At 44.7% G+C, this 27198-nt stretch overlaps 1 protein-coding gene across 1 annotated transcript; it reads left to right on the plus strand.

Moving 5' to 3' along the window:
- The first annotated feature begins 62 nt into the window (after positions 1–62).
- BLMH (bleomycin hydrolase) lies at positions 63–26218 on the plus strand. Its single transcript, XM_066635859.1, has 12 exons — positions 63–147; positions 1666–1863; positions 4602–4711; positions 6250–6418; positions 6927–7015; positions 7181–7273; positions 11511–11666; positions 12823–12981; positions 13093–13160; positions 13440–13557; positions 19204–19273; positions 25292–26218. Exons 1-12 carry the CDS (start codon positions 135–137, stop codon positions 25441–25443), a joined length of 1395 nt encoding a protein of 464 aa, XP_066491956.1. The 5' UTR covers positions 63–134; the 3' UTR covers positions 25444–26218.
- Positions 26219–27198: the final 980 nt, after the last annotated feature.

Genomic DNA, 27198 nt, shown 5'->3' on the forward strand with positions numbered 1-27198 from the left:
CTTGATTGTCCCTCCCCGCCCACCGTCGAGCGGCAACTTCCTGCTTCCGAGGCTATAAGAGCCACTTCCGGCGCTGGCGCCCGGCTCTTTCTGTGGCTCGTGCTGGTGCTGCTGTTGTGGCCGAAGGACCCGCTATGAGCCTCCCAGGTGTGTACGGGAGGGGAGGGGAGGGGAGGGGAGGGGAGGGGGAAGAGGGGATGCGTTGCCATGGGAACGGCGACGGTTGGGTGTGGGCTCCGGGGAGATGCTGGGCGCGGCGTTGCTATGGAGACGGGGGATGCTAGGGGTCAGCTGTGGGTGGCACGAGGAGGACAGGGGGAGGGGAGGCTGGGCTCACCTCAGCCCCAGCACCTGTTTCCAGCAGTGGCCCCCTCAGCCTTAACATGATGACCATGGCAAAGGAGAGAGTCTCTGGGCATGTGCAGAGTGCTGGGAGGTTTGCTAGGGTTAGGACAGACCCAAGAAAATATTTATTTACCCAGAGTGTCATTAGCCTGTAGAACTCCTTGCCACAGGATGTGGTGATGGCGCCTGGTCTGGATGCCTTTGAAAGGGGCTTGGACAGACTGATGGAGGAAAAGCCCATCACAGCTGTCAAGCCCTGGTGGGTACCTACAGTGCAATTAGCTGGCTGTTCATTATGAGGGCCAGGGAGGAGCTTTGATCTGGGGAACTCCTTGCCACAGGATGTGGTGATGGAACCTGGCCTGGATGCCTTTAAAAGGGACTTGGACAGATTACTGGAGGAAAAGTCCATCGCAGGTTACAAGCCATGATGGGGATGTGCAATCTCCTGGTTTTAGAAGTGGGCTACCTCAAAATGCCAGGTGCAAGGGAAGGCGCCAGGATGCAGGTCTCTTGCTGCCTTGTGTGCTCCCTGAGGCATCTGGGGGGGGGCACTGTGAGATAAAGGAAGCTGGACTAGATGGTTCTTTGACCTGATCCAGCAGGGCTCTTCTGATGTTTTAAGAAGAGCCATTTTGCTGCCATAGGCCAATTACGGAGAAGAACTAACAAGGCAGATCTGAGATGCTTTACAATTTATTTTTTTGTTAACTTGTCCCTTGTCTGTCTTTGCAAAACTGCCATCAAGAAGGCATGAGGAGTATGCTCAAATAAAGTTATACTGAATTAATATAATCTTTAGCACAGAAGGGCATGTACAATTTTAAAAGTTCCAGTGAGACTACTTCACAGAACTAAAAAACTTTCCTAAGTAATATGGTTTTCACTCTTTCTAAAAGTAGGTAATGAGTTCACTTTTTATATAGCTATATTTGTTTATCTGTAATATTTATATCTCATTCTTTTTCTAATCCTTTTATTTATGACCTTCTTTATTACCTGCGAGGTAAGCTGGACTGGCACAAGGTTCCCTAGCATGTGTCACTGCTGGGTGTGTATTTGAATCCCAGCTGGACACTGTGTCCATCTCATGTACTACATGAATGCAGTTTTGTTTTTTAAATTGGGTCTGTGCTTTTACAAGAAAGGCTGACAAGAAATGTATGAAAAGAAAACAAAATGGTAGACTTTAGCCCCTGTACTGGCGGATGCTGCCAGGGGGACTTTTGAGCATCCTTCCTGGGTACAACTTTGCTATCTAGGCCTTTATCAGGGTCTTGGAAGCAGGGACTGAATCACTGGGGCTATTTTGTTTTCTAGGGTTAAGCTTGGAGAAGTCAGATGAGTTTGACAAAAACTTCAAAGCAGAGCCTCGGAACTTGCTGGCCCAAAATGTTACTACCGGAGTAGATGTGCTGGATGTGTGCCTTTCACGGAAAGTGGTGCAAGACACACTCCAGGTGTTCCAGCATGCGGTACCTGCCGAAGGCAAGCCAGTCACCAATCAGAAGAGTTCAGGTAATGGAAATTCTTCTCTAGTGGCAGATTTGCTGCTCCTGGGGTGCCTGAAAACAAATTGCTTTTTACCATGGCAACACAAACAAACTTCCTGTGTTGGGGTTAGTAACAGCCCTGGACTAACATGTTCATACTAGCCACAGAGTGATATTTTTTCCTTTCCTGACAAAATATTGTAGCCCAGTCTGAGGTTAATTTGCTTGCACACGTTACAATAAATACCTTGGGAGGAAACAAAATGCCACTGGAAAAGCTGGCATGAAATCTTGAATCGATGTCCTGTTTGGGAGCTCTGTGCCGCTAACAGTAGAATCTGATGCATGTCTACGTAGGTTCAATGGGGCTTACTCCCAGGGAAGCATGTATAAGATTATAGCCTTAGGGTCCAGTCCTATCCAATTTTCTAGCACTGATGCAAGCACAATACAGCTCTGATGTAAGAGAACAAACACTCCCTTACTTTGAGGAGGCCTCCATGATTAAACCGCCCCATTAGCACGGCTGCAAATTAGATAGGATTAGGCCCTTAGTTGTTAGCATAAAGAAAGAGAAAAACTAGATTGACAAATAGCCTGAACATAGAGTGATTCTGCGTGGGTGCAAAGCAGTGTCACTTTATCCTTTGACATATTTGTGATGAAATCTTTTACACTTTGCTTTGAAAATTCAGAGTAGAAAAACCAGTGCAGTCTTAGGCTTGAATGCCATTATAGACTGTGGTGCTAGGTAACTACTTCCTTGGTTTTTGGCTTTCCTCAAGAGCAATATCCTCCTTCATTGTTCCATCTGGCTGCTACAGAGAGAGGCATGAGGCACCAAGGATCAGTACAATACAGGCATCCCCCTGTATCCATGGCCCCATATTCGTGGTTTCACTTATCTGCAGTTCTCAAATTCCCTCTGCTGCGCTCATGACTCACCTCCCTTCCTTTGCAAACGCTTTGCAAAAGGAAGCTTTTTCTTCTTTTTGCTTTGGAATGTTTGGTAAAGGAAGCAAACATCGAGGAACCTAGACTGGTAGTTTCTACGGCAATATTTCTCAGACTGTGGGTCAGGATCCAAATCCTAGGTGGTTCATGAGCCAAATTCAGGTGGGTCACGTAGCACCTAACATGGCCACCATTGAAAATACAGAGCTGAAAATGCAAGGTACAGAGTTGCTGCACATGGCAGGCTTCCAGTGGGGGGGGGGAGGCATGCTGCTTTGCCCTGAATAGGTGTGAAGATGGGTTGCTGGAAAGGGGGGAGGGTTGTGTGGTTGGAGAAAGATCCAGGTCTGTGTTCCGCTTTGACTTCCGAGCTGGAATGTTTAAATTCCAAGCTATGCAAAATAACAGTACGAATGTGGAGTGTAATGGAACCTTTGGCTGATCATAGCTTAGGTTTGAAGCCTAAAGTGATGATGTCACTTCTGGCCATGACATCGCTTGCGGGTTAATAACATCACTTCCAATGGGTCTCAGCAGACCGTCATTCTAAAAAGTTGGTCCCAGTGCTAAAAGGTTTGAGAACCACTGTGCTAGGAAAATGCTAGAGAAAGAGACAGTGAGAATGCCAATAGGAAGTGAAGTACAGCGTTCTCACTGCTGTCCCTGCTGTCCACTTCTGTTAGCATTCTCATGTTGCCTCCTCCAGTGTTCGTCTAGCAGCCATGAGTCTAAAGTTCTCGCTGTCTGCTTCCTTTTCCAAAGCCAAAGGAAGAAACAGTTGCCTTTTGCAAACACAGAGAGGTGAGTTATGAGCGCAATAGGGGGGAATCTGAGTAGGGTTTGTGACTGGCTATCCGTGGTTCAATATCCAGAGTAGCAGCAGGAATGTATCCCCTGTGGATATGGGGGAACGCCTGTACTATAACCCTAAATAGGAGTACATCAGATACACTAAGCCCCCAAATTACATCTTGGTTCCATTCTGGAAGTCAATTTGGAACAGCCAGCTCTTGCTGCCTCAGCACTTTTGGGCCTGCACAGAAGCACCAGAATGGACAGCGCGGATGGCACCTGTGTGAAAGTGCTGTTAAAGATGCTCGTAATTCAGGGATGCAGTGTAATAGCATATTCTTCCCTTGTATTCCTCAGCCTCCCCTTCCTCTCCCTTTCTTCCTTTGTCTCCCTAGCATCGCTGTTTAAACCACGAGCCCCTTTGGGATGCACAGATGACATAGTAGTTGTTAATTATAGTTATTATCATTTGCCTGGTTGCCTGTGGCTAGTAAGATTACCTGTAGAAGATCAGGACAAGAAAGCCTTAGTGAACTGAATAAGAGCTGTTTTTTCTTTCACTTTGTTGATGTGCCACAATTTTAGGTGTCTAACATTAAATATGTGAGCAGGATGGATTGTGAAAATGCTTCCGAGCTAGTAATGCTTCTGTAATTGTTTTCAATTCTGAAGTGCAGAGAGATCAGAGAAAGCAAGAACTGCCTCAGTATGTGTACTTTCCTATTTTATTATATGATGCAGGTGACTTATTTAAGTGATTTTCATCCCACCTTTCCCTCCAAATAATGATTAGATAATTAGAATCTTTTTTGTTGGGGAAATAGTCAAAATTGAAGAGATGGTTCCAAAGGGGTGCTCAGTCTCCTTGCCCCCCTACAAAAAATGACACAAGAGACACACACAAACAGGGAGGGATACTATGTTTGGATGAATAGGGGTGGAGAACAATTCTGGAAATAATATGGTGTGTTCTCTTCTTCACAATGTCAGTTTCTTGCTTATTGCTCTGACCTTTAGGACGCTGCTGGATCTTCGCCTGCCTGAATGTGATGCGTCTTCCATTCATGAAAAAGCTCAACATTGAGGAGTTTGAGTTCAGCCAGTCATACCTCTTTTACTGGGACAAGGTATACAGCGGTGCTTTTTGGAGCAGTTTGTATTTCTTAAGGCTGTTTAGGGATACCTGGCAGACAAGTAGGCTGGCTTCTGCCCCAAATCAAGTAGGCTGGCTTGTGCCCCAAATCACAAGTTTAAGCTTGTGCCTTGAGACTACAGATGAGGCTAAGATCCTATTGGACTTTCTCCCAGGTAAGGAAAGTAGCCCAGCAGTGGGGCAACTCAATTCAGGTAAAAGCATTTGTGTAGGGCGCTGAGTCCCGCACGAATGCTCTGGATATGGTGGAGCGGAGCTCCACTGGACCTGCCTCCCTCCCTCCTCCCTCTCCCTGGTATGCCGCCTCCCTGTCATGCCTCCTTCCCGCCCTCTCTCTGCCGTCCACCCACCTCTCCCCTCCCTGGAACGCCTCCCCCCGCCCCCGCTTTCCTCACCGTGGCTCTGCCAGTGCGTCAAGCTCTCAGTCTCCATCACTGTGTTTATAAACTCACCCTGCTCACCCACAATTATGAAGCAAGAGTAGTCCAGGAGAAGAGGATGGAAGGACACTTGTTTCCTTCTTTTGTATTCTTTTTTTGTCTTGGGAAGGGGTGACTCCACAGTATTTCACTGGCAATATTTCATTTATTTAAGAAAATGTATACGTTTTCTTTTTGTTTGTGTTTGTATTTGCAAGAACTCAGGGCGACTTTTGAAAAGAATCTAAAGCTTTCATAAATAAATCCAACAGATTATAACAAAAATAAAAAGCAGCACAAAACCCAACTGTAACAGGAGCCAGCAAATGAAATTCAGAATGATCAATTAAAGGTCAGCTGGAAAAGCCAGGTCTTCAACAAACATTACGTAAAGTGTAGTTTTGTGCCAGAAATAATCTCTCCCACCCTAACCCTGAGTTCTGCATTATGCGGACCACCATGGAGAAGGCCCTCTCCCATGTCACCCATGAGTTGAGCCTTGGCAAATAGAGGCATGCACAGGAACATCTCTCTGGCTTATCTCAGTGAGCAGGTGGAATCCTCTGGGGCTCAGTAGGAAAAAGATACTTTTCCTCGAAGTTACTTTTAAAAAGTCACAAGATAATTGCTACTTGTTAGTCTGTCTTTTATAAAAAAGTCACGGAGGAAGGACTGTTAATGCATATTGGTCATGATAATGAAATGAAACCTCCATATTCAGAAGCAGTTTAAATACTAGATGCCAGGGACAAATGACAGGGAAAAGCTGTTGCTTTAACACTTTGCATGTAAGATCTCAGAGGCTTTTGGCTGCCCTCTGATGGTAAACTGGAGGCTGGAGTAGGTGGACTTTTGGTCTGATTCAGCTGAACTCATTTTATGTTTCTGTGACTATGCATATGTATGGCAACTGGAGTGTAGCAAGCAGCAGAGAGAGAGAGAGAGAGAGAGACACGTTCAGAGGACAGAGAGATTGGTATGTCCTATACATCACCCCTTGGGTGCCGGGACAATAGATCTCTAGCTGCAGTTCTAAATGCCGGGGCAATCTGGCAAAGCGCAAGCAATTGAGTTTTTAACTGTTTCCTTCCAGATTGAGCGTTGCTACTACTTCTTGCACGCATTTCTGGAAACAGCACAGAAGAAGACAGTGGATGGGCAAGTAGTGCAGAAAGAGCCGGTGGAAGGGAGGCTGGTGCAGTTCCTGCTTTCCAATCCCTGCAATGATGGTGGACAATGGGACATGCTTGTGAATCTTGTTGGTAAGAATAGTGGACACATATACACTTTCAGCAAAGGGGTGTATTTGGGTGGTCTGGCTTCTTAAGAAAGCCTTGAGCATTTGGGGCTGCTTAACAAAGTGAGAGTACTGAGCTGGTGTAGAGGTTATAGAAGCTCGTATATGGGAAAGGGAGAGAAACGGCCTTCTTACATATAAAATGCCTTGACTCTGATTGGCAGTTGCTCTCCTTGGTGTCAGGCAGAGAAGGGTCTTTCCCTTTCCCAGCCCTGTTATTTGAAACCTTCCAAACCCCGAGATACTGGAAATTGAACTTGCAAAGCAGATGCTCTACCACTGAACCGTCCTGCTCTTTGGGACAGGGTAGAAATGGGGAAAAGTAGCCAAAAATAGTTTGATCATGCCAGAGAACTCAGTTTTGTTCATGCAGCAGATACACAATTTTGTAACAATTCTGAATTTATGCGAAAGGCAGAGCTACCTCTCTTTTGGCCACAGATTCTGGTCAGTAACTGAAACTTCCTTCCTAGAAAAATATGGAGTTGTCCCCAAGAAGCTTTTCCCTGAATCAACAACCACAGAGGGCACCAGGCGGATGAATGACATCTTGAATCATCAGGTAATTGGAATAGGAGGGAGGAGGGTATTGGCCATGGATACTTCACTGTCCATGAACAGCATCTGGAACAGAGATCAGTACTTCACCAATCCAAAGCTCTTAACATTTATGTCACGGGGGTGTTTTGGTTTATCTGTTAACCTCTCCTCTTTGCTTTTGAAACAGATGCGTGGGTATTGCCTCCAGTTAAGGGAGATGGTGGAGTCGGGATACACCAAGGACAAACTCAGTGCTGCTGTAGACACCATGATAGAAGAGGTGAGCTGTCCTTGGAGGAAAAACTGGATCCACCAGTTGTAGATGAATGAAACGAGTTTGTTGTCATGGAGCAAACAGGCTTTCCTGTTGTCCTATGACAACAGAAGCAAGATTTGTGAAACCAGAATGGTTAGTAAGAGGCATTGAGGTTAAATGGGGTGCCAGCACCACTTTTGGAGACAATTATTTTTGCATATGTGTGTGTTTCTCTTGAATGTTCACATCATGAACTGGCTTTGCCATTGGTTTGTGTCATGCAGAACATTTGTTCTGCTCCTGCCAAATGATGCGTTCTGCTTTTAGCTGCATGCTGTGTGCCCAGTTTGAAGCCAATGATTCACTCTGTGTACATAGGTGAGCCTTTTTGTTGTTGGGTGCTGTGAGCAAGTTGTCGAGTGCAATTGCAAAGACTGAGGAATTGTGGTGGACTACAACTTTTCTTAACAGAAGTTAAGGACCCAATCCTATCCAACTTTCCAGCGCCGATGCAGCCCATGTCCTAGCTGTGTAAGTCCTGGAAAGTTGGATAGGATTTGGTCCCGCGTAAAAACCACGGAGAGTCTTGTTAGTCTTTATTTCAGCATAGGTGGATTGCAATTCATGAAGGCAAAAGCTGAAATAAATGTATGGAATTAGTCTTTAAGGTGCCACAAGACTTGGTTTTGTTTTCTGCAACAGCCAAACGCAGTTATGTCTCTGGAAGAAACTATTTTTTTCAGCATACTTGGAAACGGTACTGGCCAATTATCAGTGCAGGGTTTCTGCACTAGAGGGCAGCAAATAACAGTGGAAATCCATCTATCATAGCAGCAGTGGAAGGCTTTTTCAAATGTATGGAGCTCTGCATGGTCTGGTGCTCTCTCATTCACTTTTGGGCTCCTGGATTTGTCAAAGGAGCATATAACATGGAACAAGTGATCTGCTATATGGTAAGTTACCTGTGGTGATGAGAGTAAACCAAGTTGTTTCATTTACATAACTCCCTTTATTACAGGCTGCTAGTTTATCCCAGCTGGAACAAACCTTTTCTGTATGACCCTTCCATCCCACATGAAATGGGTAGACTAGCACATTTTGTTTTTGTGTCTAGGGGTGTTATATTTTTGAATTATTTGGGGCATTATGTCAGGCGCAATGTAGATTAGCTGCTACTCTGCCTACAATAGTCTAATTTCTCTATTAACCACTTCAAAGGAGAGAGGCATCATTTGGGAAGGTGGACAATCATTCTGTTCTCTCCTCCTGCACACATTTTGGGTTTCAGACCAGATGTGATGATCTCTCAGGAGCATCTATATCTCTAGGCAAATCACCTGGTTCAGTAGGCAGGGCCTTGGTTAAAAGCAATGGACTGAGCTTCACTCTGGCTATCACAGTGAGATACTGTATAACAAAGGAGGAACTCTCAACAAATGCTCTCAGAATTCATTTTCTTCTCTTGTGTTTTAAATTTAAGCCATTTTGCCCAATGTTGCATATATGCAACAGAGATAAAATGTGTACACCTGTGGGCTGGCAGAAATGGGTTAACCTCTAGTGTGCTCCAATAGTTTTAAGACCTTGGCTCTTTTCTCCTCCCCTGCCCCCCCCATTCAAACCATGACCCCCTCCAGTACAGGAAGTATTTGATGTTTTTAGTATGCACCCTCTGGCCATGTAGAACACTAAAGTGCTATACAAGATCAGCTACTTAAATTTTCGCCTTGCTTCTTAGCATTGAGTTGGTGCATAGTAAGTAATCAAAGCATTCCCCTCCCCTTTTTTAAAGTTACAGCCGGTTCCTTTTTGACCCTGGAGAGCCTCTCAAGGCAGACCAGGCATCTCTACAGCTCTTCTGTAAGAAGGGCAATATAATTCCTGTATTATAAATGGTGGGAAGAACTTAGTTTGAGAGGGCAGGTGGCATACCTAAAGCCACCTAGTGAGTCAATATGAGATTGGAACAGGTAATCTTCCTCACCTATGCCCACCCCTTTAGTTGCTATGTAACATCAGTATGCTCAAATTCCCAGATCATCACTAGTTGCAAAATGTTTGCCAGTATTAAGTAGATTATGTGCAGTACTAGTGCATGTTTAAATTAAAATGTTCTTTGGAATGGGAAGATTACTGTGTACTTAGGACAAGGTACATCCATTTCCCAAGTGATATGTGGGCGAAAATGGCTCTGGGGGAGTTGGATGGAGGCATTTTTGTCTTTTCTTCCAGGAACTCTGGGGTAACCCCATTGAAGCTAGACTCCCATAGCCCTCACCACTTGTGCTGTTCTCATAGAGGCTGGGTGAATGTGTTGCTGCAAAGGTGCCCATGAAAGGTGGTTTAATCTCAACATCAGTCCCTGTTTATCTGCTTCTGTTCTAGCCTGCCTTTCTGTGTATCCGCATGAACACAAACTGAGGAAAGAGATCTCTGGGCACTCTGAGGCATCATGGCTCTTTCTGGGTCTTATTGTTTGGGCTTGGGGGTGGTGGTTGAGGCCTCTTTGTACCTCTGCCGTGTTGTCATCCTGAAATGTTTGTATGAAAGAGCTGATACCCCCTACTCATCACTCCTCCTCTAAGTGAGAAGGCATTTTCAAGCTATTTCTCTAGTAGGTAACATCACTTTCGTGTATCAGCTCTAGCATGATGCAGATACTGTATAACCTTCTCAGGCTGCAATCCTATCCACACTTTCCTAGGAGTAAGCCTCATTGAAAACAATAGGACTTACTTCTAAGAAAACATGCCTAGGATTGTGCTCTTGGTCTCCTAACTTACAGTTATTAGATGAACTGGTGACCTGACTTAGTAGAAGCAACTTCATGTGTCCTTCTCACTCCTCTTCTGCTCAAATTCTCCCTCTCTTCCCTGCCTTGCCTGAGGTGGCATCCCATCTATATCAGCACCAACCATGGTTAATGCTACCCAGGATTACTGCAACCATTATTTTCAAAGCAGTGTTACAAGAGCAATCTTAGTTAACCGTGGTCAGTGCCGATACATAGGTAATGCTCTACACCCTGGTTGAAGCAAATTATGAAAGGAAAAGGACTAGCATGCATGGAAGAAGAGGAGGGAATGGACATGGGTGTATGCTGTGGGCTTGCATTCCAGTACATTACAGAAGGCCCCCAATTTAACAGATGTTTTGAGTTATGAACATCCAATTTACAGTCAGTCTTGGTTGAGGCTTGAAGCAGGTGTAACTATGAAGACAAACAACAGAAGCTGCTTGGAGATGACCTGAGCAGCTTAATAACTTTGAAAATAGTTACCCCTAGTTGTTGCAATGGGGGAAAACTGCACTTAAGTAGTGCTGAAAATCTGGGTCTTCCTGGGGGCAGAAGGAAGTTGTCAGTGTAGCCAAGGTTGATTGGGTACAGGGAGAGCTGAGCTATTGCAGGGCTTAAGGGAGCATTAAGGCTGTATTAGAAAAAGTGGGTCCTAAATGAAAACAAAGCGCAACTACCTTTTACCCCTGCCAAGTAGGAAGGGAAAGAGGGAAGGTAAAACTGAGTTTGATCAAGTCCTCCTACTGTGGCCGTTGACTCTCTTTAAAAAGCAAACAGAAAATCTGTGGCTAAAATTAAGACCAAAGGACCATTCTTGTGCACCCTTCTGTGTTGTAATTGCTTTGACCAAGTGGACACTCAAGAGTCATATTTTTGCCCACCAGCAAAACTTGGTGTCTTGCCTGTATTTATTGGAAGTGGCTCTCTAGGAGTCTTTCCAGTTCTGCCTGAAGATGCAAGACATCGATCCTGGAACCTTCTGTATGCAAGGCATGTGTTCTACCACTGAGCTATGACTCTTTCCCACAAGAGCCCATGGTATACATACACCCACCCAATCCAGGATCTGTAGTTAAGAAATGAGAAATGTTGCATCTTTCTATTGCATCTTTCTGCCCAAAGACCTTGCCATATAAAAATGACATTGTTTGAGGTGTTAGTCTCAATTGTGTTCCCAAGATGTTTCCTGGAGCCACCAGAATTGATTACATTGATTACATCAACTTCCCCAGCCAGTTCAAAAAGAAAATAGGGTTTAGTAAGTTCTTGCTTCTGTATATTTACTATATTTATAGCCATCTTTTCTTCCATCATGAAACCCAAGGTGCAGCATAAATGAGATTTCCAGGTAGTCTCCCATCCAGGCACTGACTTGACCTAGACCTGCTTAGTTTCAGCAAGGTAAATGTGACATGCTATCTCAGACCATGTCCAGAGACTTAACCATGTTCCTTCCAACTCCAGGTGTACAGAATAGTCACAATCTGCCTGGGAAGCCCACCAAAGACATTCTGCTGGGAGTACTACGACAAGGAGAAGAACTATCACAAGATCGGACCAATCTCGCCACAGCAATTCTACAAGGAACATGTCAAACCCCTCTTTGATATGGAAAGCAAGGTTGGGTGATGCTCTTATTGTGATTATTTTAAATATTTGAAAAGTCAGCACACTACACTGTGGTCTTCAGGCTGCACTGATTCCATTGCTTCAACCTGCCCCTGTATAACATGTCTTCTAAGACCTCTTCAGCTTCTGTTGCTTTCCTTTCCCCTTCTTTTTAGAAATGTTACCCCCTTTGGCTCATTCCAGAGTTCCTAGTGTGACCAAAATCCTACATTCCTTCCAAACAGCGTATAGCAGGTAGACTGGCACTTCAGGTTCACGTGGAGCCAAGCATTGCCTGAAAAAAACTGTAGTGAAATAGTGGCCCTTACCAGCACTGCAGAAACAGTGGGCTTGGCAAACTGTACACGGCTTCTGTCATTTAGCTTGACGGCCTGGAACTACATAATATACATAACATGGAGCTGCCACCAAAAATGGCATTCCAGTGTATTGTATCATCATCATCCCCCATAGCATGCAAGGAGCACATACCACATGTCATCACTTCATCTTGAGTATTCTCCCCCCCCCACACACACACCATTGTCTGTTTCCCCCTCAGCAATAATCAGCATGGCGATGTAGCAGTACAAGGTAAACACTCTTCCATTTTAAGGGGAGATTACAACACGAGGATGCCATTTTCAGCTATTTGCCATTGTTGCAAGTAACATGCAATCTTACCCTGAGCATTTTGGTGAAACACCTGACATGGATATGCAAATTATAAACACCACTCATGGTGTCATCTGGGGGCAGGACAGTTGATTTTGAATACTTTTTACTTCCAGAGTGTAATTGTGGTGTAAATGTATGGAACTAATTGCTCCAAGAGTTGATGATTGCTAGCACAGATGGCTTTAAAAGGAAGGGATTAACAAATTCAGGAAGGATAAGTCTATTGATGGGTCATAATATGGAACATCTATGTGCACAGGTAGTCTCTCTGAATATCAGGTATTTGGGACAAATAGGAAATGGCTGTCACTGCTTCTGCCCTGCTTGTGAGCTTCCTGGTGACATATACGTACTGTTGGAGAGACCTATACAGTTCTGGTGGGGTGCTTAGGGAGTTATGAAGTGGAACCAAGTAGTTAACAAGCCTAGAATAAGCCCCTGTCTTTCTGTGATATTTAATCATTTGGTTTAACTTGTTTGATCTTTGCAGATTTGCCTGGTAAATGATCCTCGGCCCCAGAACAACTATGGTAAACTGTACACAGTTGAATTCCTGGGTAACATGGTTGGGGGAAGGAAGACTCTTTACAACAACCAGCCGATTGAACTCCTGAAAAAACTGGTTGCAGCTTCCATTCGCGATGGAGAGGTTTGATCCATTATCCAGCCAGCTTGTCATATTCATCTTTCCTTCTGTGTGCTTAATACAACTGGACTCATGACTGTTGATCTCCCTCCCCCTCCCTGCCCCTCTCTCCAGGCAGTGTGGTTTGGCTGTGACGTTGGGAAGCATTTCTATGGCAAGCTTGGCATCAACAACATGGATGTGTAAGTGTTGGGGGATTATAGCTAGGTTGTGATCCTGCTGGATGTCCCCAGGAGTTTGTGATGCATTCCTAGTTAACCTGACTTCACATTAGTTTGTTGGCTATTCCTCAAGCTCTAAGATTGGCAGATCCCATTATTGTGTCTGTATTGAGCCCTACTCAATGAATTTACTAGTCATTTATAAATGTAATACACTTTTACTTGATAAAATAAAATTATTAGTAAAGGCAGTACCCCTCAAACCCTGCACTTAATGTCGCCTGCATGGACTGTTCACAGATTTGACTATGAGCTGGTGTTTGGGGTGTCTGGCAAGAAAATGAACAAGGGAGAGCGGCTGATTTTCGGGGACTCCTTGATGACGCATGCCATGGTCATTACTGCATTCTCTGAGAAGGTATGTTTCTGGGTGAAATCCTTTTTGTGCCCGATGCACAAGAATGGCGTCTGACCAAGATCCATTTGCAAGACTTTCCAGGGGAGCATGTTAATGTTGGTACATGGTTTGCCAAAGACTGATTTTATTTTCTTAGGTATTTATGCTGTCTCTTTTCAGCACAGTAAATGCACAATATAAAACCAAAGGTAAAAAGCAGCAGAAGCACATCAAACAGCCATCAAAAACTCAAAGTATCTGCAGATTAAAAGCATTCAGTGCAGGAATTTCTCCAATATCTGGCAGAAGGCAAGCCAGGATGGGGCTGGGCAGACCTATTTAGGGAGAGATGTCTGCAGTCTAGGAGTGACTGTAGAGAAGGTTCTCTAAGATCCCAATCAGCCCATTGTAAGAACATAAGAACATAAGAACAGCCCCACTGGATCAGGCCATAGGCCCATCTAGTCCAGCTTCCTGTATCTCACAGCGGCCCACCAAATGCCCCAGGGAGCACACCAGATAACAAGAGACCTCGTCCTGGTGCTCTCCCCTACATCTGGCATTCTGACTTAACCCATTCCTAAAATCAGGAGGTTGCGCATACACATCATGGCTTGTACCCCATAATGGATTTTTCCTCCAGAAACTCGCCCAATCCCCTTTTAAAGGCGTCTAGGCTAGACGCCAGCACCACATCCTGTGGCAAGGAGTTCCACAGACCGACCACGCGCTGAGTAAAGAAATATTTTCTTTTGTCTGTCCTAACCCGCCCAACACTCAATTTTAGTGGATGTCCCCTGGTTCTGGTATTATGTGAGAGTGTAAAGAGCATCTCCCTATCCACTCTGTCCATCCCCTGCATAATTTTGTATGTCTCAATCATGTCCCCCCTCAAGCGTCTCTTTTCTAGGCTGAAGAGGCCCAAACGCCGTAGCCTTTCCTCATAAGGAAGGTGCCCTAGCCCCGTAATCAGCTTAGTCGCTCTCTTTTGCACCTTTTCCATTTCCACTATGTCTTTTTTGAGATGCGGCGACCAGAACTGGACACAATACTCCAGGTGTGGCCTTACCATCGATTTGTACAACGGCATTATAATATTAGCCGTTTTGTTCTCAATACCCTTCCTAATGATCCCAAGCATAGAATTGGCCTTCTTCACTGCCGCCGCACATTGGGTCGACACTTTCATCGACCTGTCCACCACCACCCCAAGATCTCTCTCCTGATCTGTCACAGACAGCTCAGAACCCATCAGCCTATATCTAAAGTTTTGATGATTGTGAAACACAACAGAGGGCCTCTCCTGCTGATCTTGGCTGATGGGTAGGCTTTTATGAGTAAAGGGAATCCTTGATCAAGTATTTTGATATAAGCAGCAGTACTTTTTATTATGATGACGACCACGTTAGCACACCCTTTCTCCAATGGTTCCCCTTCTCCCATTTTACTCTTGCAACAGTTCTGTGACAGTGAACTAGATCGTTGCCGAAGGGAGATTTGAACTGCTGGGCCATGTCAGCTTCCACGTGAGCTGCTACACCAGCCTGACTCTTGCTTGTGATAGATTGCCCAAACTTTGGGAGGTTTGTCACCCTCAAAAATGCAAATTATTAAACTTCTTTCCAGGGAGGCAGGATGAAACCACAATGGCTCTGAGCCATTTTGTAAACTGATGGATTTGCAGTGCCTACTTAAAGCTTCTTAAAGCTAAAGGCCAGTACAAAATTGGTTTGTTGTGTTGTTTTTAATATTGGTTGTGTGAACAGGTTTTGACTACAACTGCAATTTATTTCTTTTTCCCCAAAGGCACACTTAATCCTTGCTGGCATTCAGAGAAAGTTAAATGTTGCTTGATCCTATTTAAGAGCTTTTAAGTACTTTCAGACAGACCTTCAAAGATTCCCCCACCCCTGTTGGCTAGGATCTGAGGTGGCAGCTTTGGCTAAAACTGTAAAAATGCTGTCAGCTGGAATTAGTTAGTGGTGCAAGTGCAAATAGACCAGAAAATTATTACAGGGGCTAACTGGCAGAGTTCTTAATGCCCTCGTGCAGAGTGTTATCTAAAATTGGCTTTGCAGGTTTTAGACTTTGAGTTCAGACTGGGCAGGCAGAAGCAGGGCTGTAGGTGAACCCACATCCTACCCCTTCTTTAGAGATCACCTCTCCTTATATCAAGCCCCGGGCCAGTTGCGTTCCCCTAATCAAGCCCTAGGATTTTCTTACAGTATGCAAAACTAGAATGGTAGTTGGCAGGGTCTTCAGCAGGGTTGCCCTCTTAGGTGCAGCTGTTCAAAGGGCATGCAGCATTTGATGGCTCGGATTAACCCTTGTTGACTAGGTTAAAGAGGTTGCTCTCATTCAGCAGAATAGCTGTCCCTATGTCCTCCCAGAGAACAGCCCTCCCAGTGGCTCTTGCTGGTGCCTCCCTTGTATTTCTTTTTAGATAATGAGCGCCATTGAGACAGAAAGGCAACTTCTCATTCCTTTTCCTACATAAACTGCTTTAAACACTTTTGTTTAGAAAATGGCATATAGATATTCATAATAATTTACCATGTTGGAGGTTCTAGTGGGGGCCCTTGGAGCAAATTCTGTCCTTGGTCATTTGATGATTGCTCACTCCTCTCTGTTACCACTATTTCCCCTGGAAGAAAGGCAGATTTTACAACAATTAAAGGACTAAGCATTTTACATTTATGTAGAAATGATATATCTAGCTAAGTTTGTCTATGCTGACTGGCAGTGGCTCTCCAGGGTTTCAGATGGTGTTTTTTTTCCTCCAATCTCTGCCTGGAGATGCTTCCACGGCTTGAACCTGAGACTTCTGCATGCAGTGCAGCTGCCCTACCGCTGAGCTACAGCCCCTTTCACCTCAAGGCAGGATCTAGCAGTGTGGAAGGAGTCCTTTCGCATTTCACCAGTGACATTACTCATGCTGTGAAGTAATTTGTTGGGCGTCAGGACTGTAAAGAAGAGAGTGAGTGAACCCTTTGAAACAAAGAAACATTTGTGTTCTGGTCACGAAAAGGAGACCGGATTCTTTGGCATGCTAAATGACTGTGCCTTAGAACAACTAGTCATGGAGCCCACCAGAGGACAGGTGACTCTGGATTTAATATTGTGCGGTACACAGGACCTGGTTAGAGATGTCAATGTTACTGAGCCATTGGGGAACAGTGAACATGCTGTGATCCATTTTGACATGCAAGTCGGGGGAAGAATACCGGGCAAATCTCTCACAAAAACGCTTGACTTCTGACATGTGGACTTCCCTCAAATGAGGAGGCTGGTTAGAAGGAGGTTGAAAGGGAAGGTAAAAAGAGTCCAATCTCTCTGAAGGTTGGAGGTTGCTCAAATCAACAGTAATAGAGGCCCAGCAGAAGTGAATACCGCAAAGGAAGAAGAGCTTGACTAAGTCCAGGAGGGTGCCCACATGGCTAACCAGCCAAGTTAGAGAGGCCGTAAAAGGCAAGGAAGCTTCCTTCCATAAATGGAAGTCTTGCCCTAATGAGGAGAATAAAAAGGAACATAAACTGTGGCAAAAGAAATGTAAGAAGGTGATACGGGAGGCCAAGAGAGACTATGAGGAACACATGGCTAGCATTATTAAGGGGAATAATAAAAGCATCTTCAAATATGTTAGAAGCAGGAAACCTGCCAGAGAAGTGGTTGGCCATCTGGATGGTGAGGGAGGGAAAGGGGAAATAAAAGGAGACTTAGAGATGGCAGAGAAATTGAATGAGTTCTTTGCATCTGTCTTCACAGCAGAAGACCTTGGGCAGATACTGCTGCCCGAACGGCCCCTCCTGACCAAGGAATTAAGTCAGATAGAGGTTAAAAGAGAAGATGTTTCAGACCTCATTGATAAATTAAAGATCAATAAGTCGCTGGGCCCGGATGGCATCCACCCTTGAGTTATTAAGGAATTGAAGAATGAAGTTGCTGATCTCATGACTAATATATGCAACTTGTCCCTCAAAACGGCCACAATGCCAGAGGTTTGGAGGATAGCAAATGTCACGCAGATCTTTAAAAAGGGAAAGAGGGGGGATCTGGGAAACTATAGGCTGGTCAGCCTAACATCTATACCGGGTAAGATGGTAGAATGCCTCATCAAAGATAGAATCTCAAAATACATAGACGAACAAGCCTTGCTAAGGGAGAATCAGCATGGCTTCTGTAAGGGTAAGTCTTGCCTCACAAATCTTTTAGAATTCTTTGAAAAGGTCAACAGGCATGTGGATGTGGGAGAACCCGTGGACATTATATATCTGGACTTTCAGAAGACGTTCGACACGATCCCTCACCAAAGGCTACTGAAAACACAGTCAGGGAATTAGAGGGCAGGTCCTCCCCTGGATTGAGAAATGGTTGAAGACCAGGAAACAGAGAGTGGGTGTCAATGGGCAATTTTCACAATGGAGAGAGGTGAAAAGCGGTGTGCCCCAAAGATCTGTCCTGGGACCGGTGCTCTTCAACCTATTCATAAATGACCTGGAGACAGGGTTGAGCAGTGAGGTGGCTAAGTTTGCAGACGACACCAAACTTTTCCGAGTGGTGAAGACCAGAAGTGATTGTGAGAAGCTCCAGAAGGATCTCTCCATACTGGCAGAATGGGCAGCAAAATGGCAGATGCGTTTGAATGTAAATAAGTGTAAAGTCATGCACATTGGGGCAAAAAATCAAACTTCACATATAGGCTAATGGGTTCTGAGCTGTCTGTGACAGGTCAGGAGAGAGATCTTGGGGTGGTCGATGAAAGTGTCGACCCAATGTGCGGCGACAGTAAAGAAGGCCAATTCTATGCTTGGGATCATTAGAAAAGGTATTGAGAACAAAACAGCTAATATTATAATGCCGTTTTACAAATCTATGGTAAGGCAACACCTGGAGTATTGTGTCCAGTTCTGGTCACCACATCTCAAAAAGGATATAGTGGAAATGGAAAAGGTGCAAGAGAGAGCAAATAAGATGATTGCTGGGCTGGGGTACCTTCCTTATGAGGAAAGGCTATGGCTTTTGGGCCTCTTCAGCCTAGAAAAGAGATACCTGAGGGGAGACATGATTGAGACATACAAAATTATGCATGGGAAGAATAAAGTGGATAGAGAAATGCTCTTTACACTCTCACATAACACCAGAACCAGGGGACATCCACTAAAATTGAGTGTTGCGAGAGTTAGGACACACAAAAGAAAATATTTCTTTACTCAGCGTGTGGTTGGTCTATGGAACTCCTTGCCACAGGATGCGGTGACGGCATCTGGCCTGGATGCCATTAAAAGGGGATTGGACAAGTTTCTGGAGGAAAAATCCATTACAGGTTACAAGCCTTGATGTGTATGTGCAACCTTCTGATTTTAGAAATGGGCTATGTCAGATGCAAGAGAGGGCGCCAGGATGTAGGTCTCTTGTTATCTGGTGTGCTCCCTGGGGCATTTGGTGGAGCCGCTGTGAGATACAGGAAGCTGGACTAGATGGGCCTATGGCCTGATAACAGTGGGGCTGTTCTTATGTTCTAACAAAGGGGGAGGGAGGTCCTGATATACTTCTCTTTGGCCAAGCCGTATGCAAGTGTAATTGTACCTTATAAATTTGGGAGTCCTGATGTCTCCCAATAGCTTTTCTATGGGGTATCCTCATGGAGTCCACATTCCCCTTTTCTAGGAGGATCAAGAAGGTGGCTTTGAAAAATGGCGTGTCGAGAACTCTTGGGGTGAAGACCGTGGGAATAAAGGTAAATGTGTCTCTGCCCTGCCATCTCGCTCCAGGTGATGGAGCGGGACCAGACTTGTTAATTTGTTTTGTTTTCTGCCTTTTCTCCAAGGAGGTAATGGCAGTGTAGTTGGGCTTGTTAGAACTAGAGCTGTGTGTATCAGGCACCATCAGAATCATCTTTGAGTCCAAGTCCCTGCCCAAGGTACCATGTTCTATGCACAGATTGCCCTACACCAGTGATTCCCAAACTTTTTCAACTGGCAGCTTCCTTGACCAACTGGGCCATTGCCTGCAGCTCTCAATTAAGGTTACAATCCTATAAATTGTAAAGGCAAAGGATTTTTCTGCAAGGATTCTGTGGCTCCCTGGCTGGTTTCTGAGGCTTTCCAGGGAGCCACATCTCACAGGTTGGGAACCATTGCCGTACACAGTCCTCCAGTGTGCTGCAAGTCAAGAGCAAGCACACTATCAGATTAGATTGCTAAAGAGAGAAATGCTCAGCCTGTAAGTTCCACATCTAAATCTGGAAGCCTTTTCACCCTTTTTTCCAGATATGTGAATGTAGCTGTGCAAGGGGGACAAAAAAGCACCCTATTCATGCTTGGAGTTCTCCTTGCATTTTTTGCCTTGACTGTTACAGTCTGCTCCTCTCTGGTCTCCAATTCTCTAAATTTGATCCTTTCACCTCTATTTAGCATCCTGCTGCTAATATTATGCACTTTTCTCATTGCTTGTACCACATGACACCACTGCTTAATTTCCTACAGTGGCTTCTTGTCAAGTCTTGCCTGGATCTGCACAAGACCATTATTGTGGCCTCCCCCCTTCTATTCTCTCTGCTTGTCTGTCCTAACATATCCCTCTATGATCTGAACTCATCCAGCTCCACCATCACTACCTGTCCTAAGGTCTTCTAATACCTCAGAAGATTCTACCCTGTTTCTCTTATTCTTTCTGGAACTTCCTCCCAAAATGCCTCTGTAAGGCAATTGCTCTTAGTCCCTTTGAATCCCTCTTCAAAACCCACCTTTTATAAGTATATAATTATTTGGGTCACAAACATTCTTTCCCCTTCTTTCACCTTTCTCTTAGTCTCCCTTGTGTCATTTTCTAGGTTGGAAGCACCTTGGGGCAGAGATCTTTCTTGTTTGTTTATAAAATGTCATGAATATGGATGGCTCTATATAAGTAATTTATGACCCTGGCCTGAGTCTGGGCCCACCTGAAATACCTATGGAATTGTGGGATAGCTGCAGCTACCAAATTGACATCCTGTTCTTCCATAGACAGTAAAGCACACACTGAGCCTAAAATCTTCTGGCCCCCCTCCTGTGGCTTGTTCCTGCCTTCTGCATGTGCAGGTCAAATCCTTGAGCGTTTAGATAACAATTTGAAGCATACACAGCTCTATGCTGGTAAATCCAAAGGAGCTGACTACAAGCCTAGATTTGGGCTATGCGTTCTTACCAGCACAAGAACTTGGGAGCTCCTTCGACATATGCACCTTTTGCCCCCCCTTCCCCCCCATTGCCTCTACTATTCAGTTTAGAGTTTCTTCTCAACCAACCTATTCTGCAGTTTCCTGAGTTCGCATCTTTATCCCTGTGGATGTTCTCTTTGGACTGTTGACCCAGAACTGTGGTGTTGGTGTTTCTCTCCCCCCCCCCCCCAACAACAACAGGTCATAAGGCAAAGCTTAGAGTAATTCCTGGATGGGGTTTATAGCAGAGAGAGTCTGAGCACGTGTGCACTTACTGGGACACATTCCTGAATCTCCTGATGTAATCTTGCTTTGTGTAGAAAAGTTCATTTGCCCTTCGTAGAATGTTCCTTCAGAGGGAGATGTTTGCTCTTGGTACCTTCCAGGAGCAGAAAAATAACCCATTCCTGTCTCAAGCAGCTGCTGACTTTAGAAAGAAAACTGATATCTATTCCTCTTTCTTCTGATATGTTGATGGGAGACACTGCTAGGCAGGACCTGGAGCCCTTGCACTGCTGATCATGTGGCCAAAGTCACTTGGAAATGTGCAGTCATCAATTTTTGTGTTCAGCTTCTTCCTTCCCTTCCCTTCTATCAAACTAGCAAAGTAGCACATGTATTATCTTGATGTTGACCTTATAACAACCCTGTAGGGCAAGTAATTATGCTCGTTACAGCTGCAGCTGAGAGGAAATGGCTTACCTAAAACCCCACCTGGTCTTAAGGGATTCATGGCAGAGGCATCATTTGAACTGAAGAAGTCCCAATTTACCGTCTTTGAGCTGCTGTGTCGGACCAGCAGCCTGTGATGATGAGTGCTGAGACTGCATATGCAAAGCACTTTGAACACTGCAAGAGCAGCATATAAGCAGTCATTGTTATTATAATAAATTTGAATTATATTCTGCACACACAGATATCTTCTAGGCTAGTCTGGGATATCCTCTTTGCGCTTTACCCTCCCCTTTTTCAGATTTACCTTCTAGCAGGACCTGCAGAAAACCTCTCCTGCTATCTGAGGTTGGTTCAGAGCTTCCCATGGGCTTTTATGGAACTTGTTTGCTCTATGCTGGAAAGTTTGTCTACCAATTTCTATCATGTAATTTGACTATTAGACATCAGTGTGTTGCATTTTCAGCCTCCCTAGCAATCAAAGCACTTTGGATTGCATGTGTAGAAAATCTCAGCTTCTGGACTGGTAAGGAAGTAGCCTAATGATTTTGATACTGGCTATGAGTGAGCCAGTCTCTCTCTCAGTCATCATCATTGAGTATTTATATACCGCTTTTCAACAAAAAAAGTTCACAAAGGAGTTTACCTACAAAACCAAATAAACCGCTCCCTGTCCCAAAAGGGCCCACAATCTAAAGAGATGCGGAAAAACACCGTCCAACCACTGCTAGAAAAAGATACTGTGCTGGGTTGAAGATGAACAGTTACTGTCCCCTGCTAAATATAAGAGGAGCACCACTTGAAAAGTGCCTCTTGCCCAATTAGCAGGCGATATAAATATATCTATAAAAATATAAGCAACATGCACACAGTGACATGGTGGCTTGATTCAGACATAAAGGAAAAGCATGATTTCACCACTGTACATGCCCTGGATAGCCACAGGTTCACTCTCTCCTCTTTTGCATGAATGAGGAGGAAAAAGAAAGCTTTTACCAGTTTTGGTGTAAACTATAGCAATGTGTTGCATCCAAACTTGGGAACTATTCTTGACTCCAAATCACAGATAGGGGAGCACCAGCTAGGATCCAAACACAGTTTCATGTCCTGGTTTGTTCCCTCTCACTGTGATTTTTAAACAACCATGGTTCCCAAGTTCAGATGTGACGAGGAACTGTGGTTACTTCAAAGCACGTAAAAGCTTCCCTTCTCCTCTTCCTCACATGTGAGAGGAGGATTGAGGACACAAGATGGTTCAAGTCCATACTTCTGCAGGGCTTGTTCACGCAGTGGCAGATCTTAGTTTTCTGCTCCATCGATGTGCCAGTATCTCCCATGACGAGTTGAGCTTCTGTTTTGTCAAATGAGTGCTTTCTTGGGATGGGGTGAGAGAGAGAGCGAGAGAGCATGCAGCACTACATGAATGAGCTGGGTGCTGAACAGGTGCCCCCCTTTTCCCTCTGACTGCCCCAGGGTCAACACTCAACTATTTTTAGCCCTTCGTTTACCCATCTGTTTTATGAGTGTACTAAAACCCGGTCTCCAGCAGTTTAAAAAAAAAACAAAACCCAAACCTGCTGTTAACCACAAAAGACGATCGTGGGGCACTTCAGGCTTTCAGAGTTTAAAAATAATAAGGCAAAATCTTGCCAGATTACAGGCATTCCTCAAAGTTTACCTTGTCCAGCTTGCTTGCTGGCAGCCAGGCATATGCCGGTCCCTTTAGCTTCTTAACATCTTGCTGCTCTGCTTTAAATCTGGCTCTTGTTCAGAAACCAGGCCCATTTTTCATGAATGGGATCTGAAAAACCTCTGGCTTTGTTCCCCAGCAGTTTGCCGATCTTGGGCCCCAGAGGGCCAAATCATACCATTTCTCTGGTTCTGTCTGCCCCCTTGCAACTCTTCCTCTCCTCCCCATACCCTATTCTCATGTCCCTTATTAGTGCTACCACTTAACTGTTTGTGTAGCAGGTTTAATGTGCAAAATGCTTCATTCACCCTCCAATTTCTGCAGCTCCAGGAGGAATGAAGCTGGTAACAATTTCTCCAAGGCCACAAAAGCCCCTGCCCACTGTGTAGAGGCCGGCTAGAGTGTCTGTAAAGTTCCTTTTGCAATCATGATGAGCATTTTTATAGTATGTTTCAGGTGCTCGAAGCAATTTCGTTCAATGAACATGAGTCTCTAGTTCTGATCATAGAAGTTGGACTAGGGTTGGGTCTGTTCACTCAGTGATTCTTACAGCCCTGTAAGGTAGGCCAGTAGGTGTACTATACGCTCTTTACTGCAGCTGAGGGGGCTGAGGCTCAGAATAGTGGCTTGCCTAGTAAAACTGTAGGTCAGCTGAATTCTGAACAGAACTCCTAGTTCATACTAGATGCCCCCAGCTTATACTAAGATGCTGCACGACACCAGTTACGAGTTCATTAGTGTTCCGGAGGGTTGTGTTACAGGCCCGCTCCCAGCTCCACCATGCAACTGGGGAGGTGCAATCTCCCACCTTCCAAGGCAAACCTGTAGCTGACACTGTGCCACTGTCTCAGGTCCTACCATTCAGGTTTGCTGGTGCAGGACTAGCCGACTGATAGGCTTCGGGTCTGGCTCCCCCTCTGGCCAAGCCTGGCATTTTGCATGTGCATGCTTTGGGAACACAGAGTAGCGGTCTGGCAAGCACCTTGTTTGAGGAAGAGGTGAAGAATGAGGATGTTAGATTTGGCACCCAGGCCTGGCTAGGCGTGGAGGGATTAAAATAACAAGCCCAGCGTCAGCCCTTGAAGTGGGTTGATAGAGGATTGCCTGAAACAACAAAGCAAGGTTCGATGCAGGGGCTTACAGGGTTGAGAGTCACAGAAGAAACACTGACCCTCTTGAGCTATGTCTTGGGTCCAGCCTTCCCATCAGGTTCCCACCACCCAGCCCATTTATCAAGAGTCACCCAGTTAGCATCATGACCCTGCCTTGAAAGGAAGGACTGGATCCTAGATGGGCTGGAATTTCTGACCTGTCTTTCAAGCAGACATTGCATTGGCCTCTGCCCAGATGTGTGTGTGTCTTTTTGTGTCTTTATTTTAAAAGATGGCGTTTGCACTATGGAGGTGATGCTGATGGAAAACCTTTAGGGCACCTTTAACTACTCAAGAATGTCCACAGTCTTTTTTATTTATGAAGCCAGTTTTGGGAAGCTCTTTGGTTTTGTTTCCAAAAACAAATGCAGCCATTCATGAAACTTTTCCTGAGCTGTGAAAATGTATTTTTAAGGACTGTTGCCCAATTATAGGAATCTTAGTTGATTAATCAAACAAACTTTAAATTCTTGATATAATTAAACTGCATACACTTGCATACTAAAACCATGGTTTTGAAGAAAAAGGCAGGATTTTTTTCTTAGACAGTGCATGTATCTGTTGCGGTAGGCACCGTCTTAGAGAGTGAAGGCAGAGTGCTGCATCTAACATAGCTCCTGTCTTCTATGATTTTTAAAAAACGTAGATTAAAAATTAAGATTTTTGAAAAATGTTACCCCATTTATTGTTTCCATAACCAGTTAAAAAGAGTTTTAAAATGTTAATACTAGAGAGGTTGCCATTGTAGCCCGTAGGCTAAGGGTTTTTGTGTGTTAAAGGCAGAGAATATATTTGAGCAGAGGAACCAGAAAAGCTGTTTTTTTTAAAGGTAGAGACCCTATTACTCTGAGCGGAACTAGATCCATAATTGCAGATAACTTGAGCTTATGCCTTTCTTCCTCTGCTTCATACACCAGCCCAGCTGAATCTGCAGAACCAAACAGGCTGGTCCAGTCGGAGCAAGGAAAGAGCTCCAAGAGTATCTGTTGATGCAGAGACCCGCTTAAGCTGCACATGTGCTAACAGATCTGCCATGCCCTTCAGGTTACCTTCTCATGTCGGATGACTGGTTCTCGGAATACGTGTCTGAAGCTGTGGTGGATAAGAAGCACGTGCCAGAGGATGTCTTGGCAGTGATGGAACAGAAGCCAATCGTCCTGCCAGCATGGGACCCCATGGGTGCTCTAGCCAAGTGAACTGGGATGGGGGGGGGGTGCTTCCTGCCACCTCCTTCTGGTTAACCTTTGAAGCACGTGTGGCGGAATCTTCAAGGGCTGCAGCCAAGCGGTCCCTTGGCCATACGCATGGCTTGAGTTGCCAGTATTCCAAAGTGGTATGCTGCAGGTTTTCTTGGCAGGAAATAGCGCTTCTCAACGGGTGGGGCTATCCTGAACCTTGCATTGACATGTGCTTTTTCCATTGTAGTATGATTCTTTTCTTTTTAAAATCCTTTTAAATGTTTTTATCAATGCACTCATCTTTTAAAAAAAAAAAAGTCTTCAGAAGTGGTTCCTTCAAGCAAACTTGGTGTAGAAAAAAAAATGGGCGTGGGGTGGGTTGAGCAAGTCAGGTCGAAGGGCCATTTGTTCTGTACCCCAATAATCAATAAATGGAGATGGATTCCTTTTTGCTTGTGGCTTTAAGCTACTGGGCTGCTTCTTTGTGGAGTGAAGGGGATGCTTCAGGATGGTGATGCTGTCTGTTTCTTATCCATGAGCTTCCATCTGTTCATCTTTTCCAAATGCCGTTCAGCCTGAATTAAGTTTTGCCTTGCAACACCAGGATGTAAAGCCCACAGAATCTCTCCCTCCGCAAGGAGTCTCAGCAGAAGAGCAGTTGAAGAGCTTTACAGGCTGACTTCAGGAGCAGGGATTCTAAAGCAAAATTGTGTTTTTTTTTTCTAAATTGACTGCATTTTATTTGAATGCTTTCAACAACTTGATGGTGCTACGAAGCATTTGAATAAAAACATCATGCTGAATGACCCTTTGTGTCCTGTGTTGACCTTCTCAACAGCTACTTTGCTAGCAAAGGAGGAGGAATATTACTAACTGACAAATGATCACACGCCTTGCATATGGAGGGTCTCAAGTGCAGTCCTTGGCAGGGACCTAGCATCTCATTCTTCGTGAAGCACCAGGTACATGGAAGATGCTATATAAATAACCTCCAGTTAAAAAGATCTCAGCAGGGCTTGGGTCAGGCTCTCCTCTGCCTGAGACATTGGGGAGCTGCCACAGTCTGGCAATACCTTGTAGTTTTGTCTGGGTAGGGACCAGAATCGATGAAAGTCCGAAATGGATGAATGACAAAGCAAAGCCTTATTTCGCCTTATTTATTTTAGCCAGTGAAAAAGGTAAATAACTAACTACATAGAACATGTGAATGCATGCAAAACCTAAATAAATAGGAAGTAAAAGAAAGGCAGGTATACAGACGTTGGATGAAACAGGATGAAAAAGGAATGCATGTGAACTGCTGAAAGAGCAAAATGATGAAAGTCAAGTGGATGAATGTCAAGGTATTGTTGTAAATGATACTGGGCCAGGTGGGCTGGTGTTCTGGCTTAAGAGACAGCAACTCCAATTGTTCAGCCAGGGAAGGGCACAGCTCAGCATTAGGTCACCTGCTGTGTGAGCAGAAGGTCCAAGTTTAACCCCTGGTACTTTCAGATAAGTTTTGCGGATGAGAGAGCTGAAAAGGGGGGTGCAGAGCTAGATAGACAAAAGGTCTGATTTGTAATGAGGTGCCTCTGGCTGGTCAAGGGAATTGTTTTGAGTTCCTTCCTGGTGAAGGATTTTTCCATCCTGATTTGGCACACCCCACACCTGCAAGACTACACAAGGACTATGCTGATCCCCACACATCCAAGCAGTGGCTTGGTTATTTATGAAGAGATCATTCTAATCCAGATAATACAGCAAATGTAAATATATTGAAAATGAAGTGCT

This window comes from Tiliqua scincoides, chromosome 8 (assembly GCF_035046505.1).
Source record: "Tiliqua scincoides isolate rTilSci1 chromosome 8, rTilSci1.hap2, whole genome shotgun sequence".
Taxonomy (NCBI): domain Eukaryota; kingdom Metazoa; phylum Chordata; class Lepidosauria; order Squamata; family Scincidae; genus Tiliqua; species Tiliqua scincoides.

What these genes read in the sequence shown, in the direction of transcription:
- BLMH (XM_066635859.1), top strand. An exon ending in ACCTCTTTTACTGGGACAAG is followed by an intron (nt 4,712 to 6,249) that starts GTATACAGCGGT and finishes GTTTCCTTCCAG; the next exon opens with ATTGAGCGTTGCTACTACTT. An exon ending in TTACTGCATTCTCTGAGAAG is followed by an intron (nt 13,558 to 19,203) that starts GTATGTTTCTGG and finishes CCCCTTTTCTAG; the next exon opens with GAGGATCAAGAAGGTGGCTT.